Below are 7,667 nucleotides of genomic sequence, written 5' to 3' on the forward strand. Positions count from 1 at the left end.
TAACCCGCCGTTAACCTAACCCGCCGTTAACCTAACCCGCCGTTAACCTAACCCGCCGTTAACCTAACCCGCCGTTAACCTAACCCGCCGTTAACCTAACCCGCCGTTAACCTAACCCGCCGTTAACCTAACCCGCCGTTAACCTAACCCGCCGTTAACCTAACCCGCCGTTAACCTAACCCGCCGTTAACCTAACCCGCCGTTAACCTAACCCGCCGTTAACCTAACCCGCCGTTAACCTAACCCGCCGTTAACCTAACCCGCCGTTAACCTAACCCGCCGTTAACCTAACCCGCCGTTAACCTAACCCGCCGTTAACCTAACCCGCCGTTAACCTAACCCGCCGTTAACCTAACCCGCCGTTAACCTAACCCGCCGTTAACCTAACCCGCCGTTAACCTAACCCGCCGTTAACCTAACCCGCCGTTAACCTAACCCGCCGTTAACCTAACCCGCCGTTAACCTAACCCGCCGTTAACCTAACCCGCCGTTAACCTAACCCGCCGTTAACCTAACCCGCCGTTAACCTAACCCGCCGTTAACCTAACCCGCCGTTAACCTAACCCGCCGTTAACCTAACCCGCCGTTAACCTAACCCGCCGTTAACCTAACCCGCCGTTAACCTAACCCGCCGTTAACCTAACCCGCCGTTAACCTAACCCGCCGTTAACCTAACCCGCCGTTAACCTAACCCGCCGTTAACCTAACCCGCCGTTAACCTAACCCGCCGTTAACCTAACCCGCCGTTAACCTAACCCGCCGTTAACCTAACCCGCCGTTAACCTAACCCGCCGTTAACCTAACCCGCCGTTAACCTAACCCGCCGTTAACCTAACCCGCCGTTAACCTAACCCGCCGTTAACCTAACCCGCCGTTAACCTAACCCGCCGTTAACCTAACCCGCCGTTAACCTAACCCGCCGTTAACCTAACCCGCCGTTAACCTAACCCGCCGTTAACCTAACCCGCCGTTAACCTAACCCGCCGTTAACCTAACCCGCCGTTAACCTAACCCGCCGTTAACCTAACCCGCCGTTAACCTAACCCGCCGTTAACCTAACCCGCCGTTAACCTAACCCGCCGTTAACCTAACCCGCCGTTAACCTAACCCGCCGTTAACCTAACCCGCCGTTAACCTAACCCGCCGTTAACCTAACCCGCCGTTAACCTAACCCGCCGTTAACCTAACCCGCCGTTAACCTAACCCGCCGTTAACCTAACCCGCCGTTAACCTAACCCGCCGTTAACCTAACCCGCCGTTAACCTAACCCGCCGTTAACCTAACCCGCCGTTAACCTAACCCGCCGTTAACCTAACCCGCCGTTAACCTAACCCGCCGTTAACCTAACCCGCCGTTAACCTAACCCGCCGTTAACCTAACCCGCCGTTAACCTAACCCGCCGTTAACCTAACCCGCCGTTAACCTAACCCGCCGTTAACCTAACCCGCCGTTAACCTAACCCGCCGTTAACCTAACCCGCCGTTAACCTAACCCGCCGTTAACCTAACCCGCCGTTAACCTAACCCGCCGTTAACCTAACCCGCCGTTAACCTAACCCGCCGTTAACCTAACCCGCCGTTAACCTAACCCGCCGTTAACCTAACCCGCCGTTAACCTAACCCGCCGTTAACCTAACCCGCCGTTAACCTAACCCGCCGTTAACCTAACCCGCCGTTAACCTAACCCGCCGTTAACCTAACCCGCCGTTAACCTAACCCGCCGTTAACCTAACCCGCCGTTAACCTAACCCGCCGTTAACCTAACCCGCCGTTAACCTAACCCGCCGTTAACCTAACCCGCCGTTAACCTAACCCGCCGTTAACCTAACCCGCCGTTAACCTAACCCGCCGTTAACCTAACCCGCCGTTAACCTAACCCGCCGTTAACCTAACCCGCCGTTAACCTAACCCGCCGTTAACCTAACCCGCCGTTAACCTAACCCGCCGTTAACCTAACCCGCCGTTAACCTAACCCGCCGTTAACCTAACCCGCCGTTAACCTAACCCGCCGTTAACCTAACCCGCCGTTAACCTAACCCGCCGTTAACCTAACCCGCCGTTAACCTAACCCGCCGTTAACCTAACCCGCCGTTAACCTAACCCGCCGTTAACCTAACCCGCCGTTAACCTAACCCGCCGTTAACCTAACCCGCCGTTAACCTAACCCGCCGTTAACCTAACCCGCCGTTAACCTAACCCGCCGTTAACCTAACCCGCCGTTAACCTAACCCGCCGTTAACCTAACCCGCCGTTAACCTAACCCGCCGTTAACCTAACCCGCCGTTAACCTAACCCGCCGTTAACCTAACCCGCCGTTAACCTAACCCGCCGTTAACCTAACCCGCCGTTAACCTAACCCGCCGTTAACCTAACCCGCCGTTAACCTAACCCGCCGTTAACCTAACCCGCCGTTAACCTAACCCGCCGTTAACCTAACCCGCCGTTAACCTAACCCGCCGTTAACCTAACCCGCCGTTAACCTAACCCGCCGTTAACCTAACCCGCCGTTAACCTAACCCGCCGTTAACCTAACCCGCCGTTAACCTAACCCGCCGTTAACCTAACCCGCCGTTAACCTAACCCGCCGTTAACCTAACCCGCCGTTAACCTAACCCGCCGTTAACCTAACCCGCCGTTAACCTAACCCGCCGTTAACCTAACCCGCCGTTAACCTAACCCGCCGTTAACCTAACCCGCCGTTAACCTAACCCGCCGTTAACCTAACCCGCCGTTAACCTAACCCGCCGTTAACCTAACCCGCCGTTAACCTAACCCGCCGTTAACCTAACCCGCCGTTAACCTAACCCGCCGTTAACCTAACCCGCCGTTAACCTAACCCGCCGTTAACCTAACCCGCCGTTAACCTAACCCGCCGTTAACCTAACCCGCCGTTAACCTAACCCGCCGTTAACCTAACCCGCCGTTAACCTAACCCGCCGTTAACCTAACCCGCCGTTAACCTAACCCGCCGTTAACCTAACCCGCCGTTAACCTAACCCGCCGTTAACCTAACCCGCCGTTAACCTAACCCGCCGTTAACCTAACCCGCCGTTAACCTAACCCGCCGTTAACCTAACCCGCCGTTAACCTAACCCGCCGTTAACCTAACCCGCCGTTAACCTAACCCGCCGTTAACCTAACCCGCCGTTAACCTAACCCGCCGTTAACCTAACCCGCCGTTAACCTAACCCGCCGTTAACCTAACCCGCCGTTAACCTAACCCGCCGTTAACCTAACCCGCCGTTAACCTAACCCGCCGTTAACCTAACCCGCCGTTAACCTAACCCGCCGTTAACCTAACCCGCCGTTAACCTAACCCGCCGTTAACCTAACCCGCCCCCCCGGGCAATTTCGTTTCTTTAGATTTTATTGAACGTAAAACTACACCGCGTGTTACTTTGGTTGCAATGCCATCTAGTAACGAATGGTCGTAAACTTTTTTGTTGGTTGTAAGTTTTGCCGATTTGCTTGCCTATGGTATTCTTCATCCTCCTGACGTGAATTATTGTTACATGTTCCTGTGGGGCGGAGCCCAGGGTGCGCTGTTCGCCTTTTCCTCATATTTATTTATAAATTCAATAAATAAGCATGCTTTTTTGTATAACATTTGAAATTCCGATGATACGTGTGTATTTTATTTTGGCCACTCGTTAGAAAAGATTATTAAATTAGCTCAAGAAGACCTTAACAAACTGCAAAACTGGTTTCAATTTAATTTACTCACAATAAATGTTGATAAAACAAGTTACAAAATTTTCAAACCTAAAATAAAAAAATACATGATTATCCTACTTTGACTATAAATGATATGAAAATAAAAGAATCTGGCTCGGAAAAGTATCTCGGACTAATACTCGACAGTGGACTGTCATGGAAACCGCAAATAAGTCAATTAAAATCTAAACTTTCTGCAATTATTGGCTCATTATATGGAATGACAAAGTGCATCCCACCCAAAATAAGATATACTATTTACTATGCGCTCGTTAAGCCTCATCTAGATTATTTGATTGAAGTTTGGGGATCCGCAGCTGAAAAGTCACTAAAAGCTATACAAAGGAGTCAAAATAAACTTATAAAAATTCTTTTCAACTATGACTATTTCACTCCAACAAATGAAGTATACAAAAAAACAAAACTTATGACAATAAAACAAATATATTATTACAATACGTGCATATTAATAAAAAAAATTATTTGTAAGAAATTACATTCTGAATTAAGTTTTGAAACCAAAAGGGATTTGGGATTGCGGCAACTTAGAAGCTCCAATAATATTTATGCTCCAAAAATGCGGACAAAATCCGGCAAAAAAAATATTAAATGTGAAGGCGTAAACATGTACAATAAATTACCACTTGAAATAAGAACATCAAATTATAACATATTTAAAACCAAATTAAAAAATTACGTTCTTACTAAGGTGAAATTATGTTAACTGAATCCGTCCCAGTGACGTCGTGACTTCGTCATTCCACTAAAGGCGCCCACAAACTGCAGCTTAAACGTTATAATTTTGTTCAAATCGTTTCGAAAACATTGGGCATATAACTATACACAAGTACAGGCTATTTATAAATACAAATCTGTTATCTTGTCATTGCTAACGAATTTATTACAATTAATTATATTTCAATCAGCCCATGTATATTTCAAAAGATATAAATTACTTATGAAAATGATCTATAGTATATAGTTTATTAATACTTACCATTTTTTTTTTCTACTATTGTTACTTGTGATGCATGTAAATGTAAGTGCGCGAACATCCTAATGTTTTGTTCTTGCGTTTGTGTTTAGTAAGTTAGCAGCGAGCCGCTTTATACGCAACTACCGACTTATTTTTATTTTATTGAAAATATGTATTTGAATGCTCACACCAACAAATGTACATATTTACTTTAAATGTTTTCTCTGTAAGTGAAATGTAAATTTCTTTGAGAAATAAAGTTCTTTAACCACATTCCAGGCATCTCCTAAAAATCAACAGAAGCATACTTTTTTTTGATAACAGGGTATTTCGCATAGATCATACATTTTGCAAAGAACACCAATAGATCTATATACTATAGAACTACTGTGGATGCGAATAGAACTCTTACAAAACTTTGATATGCTGGAAGTTGTTGTGTCAACTTCACGCACACATGTTTTGACACATATTGTCATCAGAGAAAAATATTCTAGGCTAGTTGATTTACAATCAGACTTTTAACTGGAGTTCTTTTACAAAATTTCAACCATTATGTACCTACTTTTAAAATAAAACTACACTTCTCATAGAAAGATGTTTCAATTTAATGTCTCATTCAATCTCATTACTATATTTTAGAATTATACTGATTCAAATTACAGATTCTTAAATATGTCCAAACTTCAAGGACCCTAATCTCCTGCATGGAAAATTATTAATTTAACTGAAGTTTTGAATTTTTTTTATTACTGTTCAGTACCAGGAAGCACCTCAATCTGAATAAATAAATTTACATACCTACTTAGTTTGGTTGCAACAGCAATAATATAAAACTTAAGTAAATTAGGACAGTGAATACACAATACGGGCAGGACGACTCTCATGGCTTACAGTGTTCCTCACAACCAGTGTTTCAGAGTCTGCTAACATAGCTGAGCTCTCTTCCTGTGTGTTGTCAGTGTTGACAACTTCAGACTCATGACTGCGTGAGCGTGGCTGACAAGAGGGAGGCTCCTCACACGTGTCCTCTGCACCCTCTGACTGCCCAGTATTGGCAAGATGTTGTTTTCGTCGACGAACTCGCTTCCTTTTCCTTTTTGGGGGAGTGATGCAATTGTCCAGTAATTCTAATGCTTTTCTTTTAACTTCATCCAACTTTTCATTTTCCACCTCTTCAAACTTTTTATTTTCTACAGCTTTTCTGCTATTTTGGTCTTGCTCTGTCAAGTTTGATAATGGTATATAACATTTGCTTGTTATGGCATTATTGCATGTTTGTAGTGTCAATGCGACATTGGTTTGATTATTTTCTTCATTCTGTTGATTTAATCCATTCTCAATTGTTTGTTTGTTTGTTTCTTGCAGATTATGATCTATGTGATTTTCATTGATTGTGTTTGAAGGAGTTTCCTTTTTACTGAAATCAAACAATTCTTCATCGTCACTCTCTGATTCATCTTCAAATATTTTATAGTGTTTAGGTACAGCCCTGCAAATTAAAAGACTTTTAATATACATTTTGTGCCAGTAGTTAACATGGGTATAAAAATATAAAATTAATTTGATATTAAGATTGGAAGAAAAATTTGCAATAATGAAGAGTTATTTATTAATATACTCAATTCATTCACAACGAACTTGTGTGCCGCACACAGCGAGTAAAACTGTTTCAGTCTCAGTAAATATGCTCATATTAATATATAAGTAAAGGAAATAGACAAAACTAACTCTACAAGGTCATCCGGGCTCAGTAAGGCAAGGTACTCGTCGGGTGGCAGCAGGTGCCCGGCGGACAGCAGGCAGAAGTGTCCGGACAGTGAGAACAGCCGCCGCAGCCGCCGCGCCAACCAGCGCACGCGCAGGCCGCTCCACACCGACACGTAGCATCGTCGACGCTCGTCGGTGTAGAATCTTCTCAAGCAGATACTTAATCTAAATGCATTTCCTGCAGTTTTTCCATATTTGTTCATTTTTCCAGATATTCTCAGGATTGATCGGACCAAATGAGCTTTGTTCGACAATAAAATATGTTACTTACAACTCAAATCAAAGGTTTTTTTTTTATTTGAGAACGTACTTTGAACTTATTTATTTGTAAGCTGAGTTTATTATTAAATAAATAAAATGGGGAGGCTTCGTAAACAGAGTATATTCAAGTCTCTCTTTACTCTACTGAGATTTCTTTAAGGCTATGGCATTATGCGGCTTTCAAATAAGCTGCCTCGTTTGACATTGATTGACAGACAGTACGTAATTATTCATGTACAGTTTCGAGCATAGGTATTACGTTTTTGTGTTTTGTTTGTTGGGTTTCACGTGTCTTCGATCATGCTTTGATCGCATTTACATTTAAATTCACAGATCCAAATAAGTAATGTTTTCAAATCAGTAATCCTTACAAACTTCAAGAAAATAGTATCTCTGCTTCTATACCTGCTTATCGAAGCTACTTACTTATATACATACATACATATGATCACGTCTATAGCCCTTGCGGGGTAGACAGAGCCAACAATCTTAAAAAGACCGAATGGCTACGTTCAGTTATTTGGCTTAATGATAGAATTAAAATTCAAATACTGACAGGTTGTCTTTCCTTAGTCGCCTTTTACGACATCCGTGGGAAAGAGATGGAGTGGTCCTATTCTTTTTGGATTGGTGCCTGGAACCACACGGCACTTACGAAGCTACTTACTTACGTTATTAAGTGAAAATATGCGGTATTCTTGTTCATAAAAAACAACAAAAAGAGGCGTTAAAGACCCGAAAATATCATTTCATACATGAGTTATTAGGTACTTCTATGTTTTTTCGTTCTTTTATCCAGTTATCTTCAGTGTTCTTTATATCCAGTTCAAGAAAATTATTTACATAACATGGAAAATAATGCAACTGTTGACGCGGAGGGTTAATATAGAAATCATTTTTAAACGCTTAAATCATAATGAAAAAAAATTATTGTTTTAGCGTATTAA

General features: G+C 43.6%; 1 protein-coding gene across 1 annotated transcript; it reads right to left on the minus strand.

Annotated features, from left to right (window-relative positions):
• Positions 1-4,105: 4,105 nt before the first annotated feature.
• On the minus strand, positions 4,106-6,889 carry LOC106140411 (uncharacterized). The gene is made up of 2 exons (XM_013341996.2): positions 6,421-6,889; positions 4,106-6,181 (listed from the first exon to the last, which is right to left on the minus strand). Exons 1-2 carry the CDS (start codon positions 6,660-6,662, stop codon positions 5,536-5,538), a joined length of 888 nt encoding a protein of 295 aa, XP_013197450.2. The 5' UTR covers positions 6,663-6,889; the 3' UTR covers positions 4,106-5,535.
• Between the last annotated feature and the right edge of the window lie 778 nt (positions 6,890-7,667).

Source organism: Amyelois transitella, chromosome 5 (assembly GCF_032362555.1).
Source record: "Amyelois transitella isolate CPQ chromosome 5, ilAmyTran1.1, whole genome shotgun sequence".
NCBI lineage: Eukaryota > Metazoa > Arthropoda > Insecta > Lepidoptera > Pyralidae > Amyelois > Amyelois transitella.

Coding starts and splice junctions, on each gene's coding strand:
- LOC106140411 (XM_013341996.2), bottom strand. CDS start 6,662: ATGAACAAATATGGAAAAACTGCAGGAAATGCATTTAGATTAAGTATC. Junction 6,182..6,420: donor AGCCCGGATGACCTTGTAGA/GTTAGTTTTGTC, acceptor TTTAATTTGCAG/GGCTGTACCTAAACACTATA.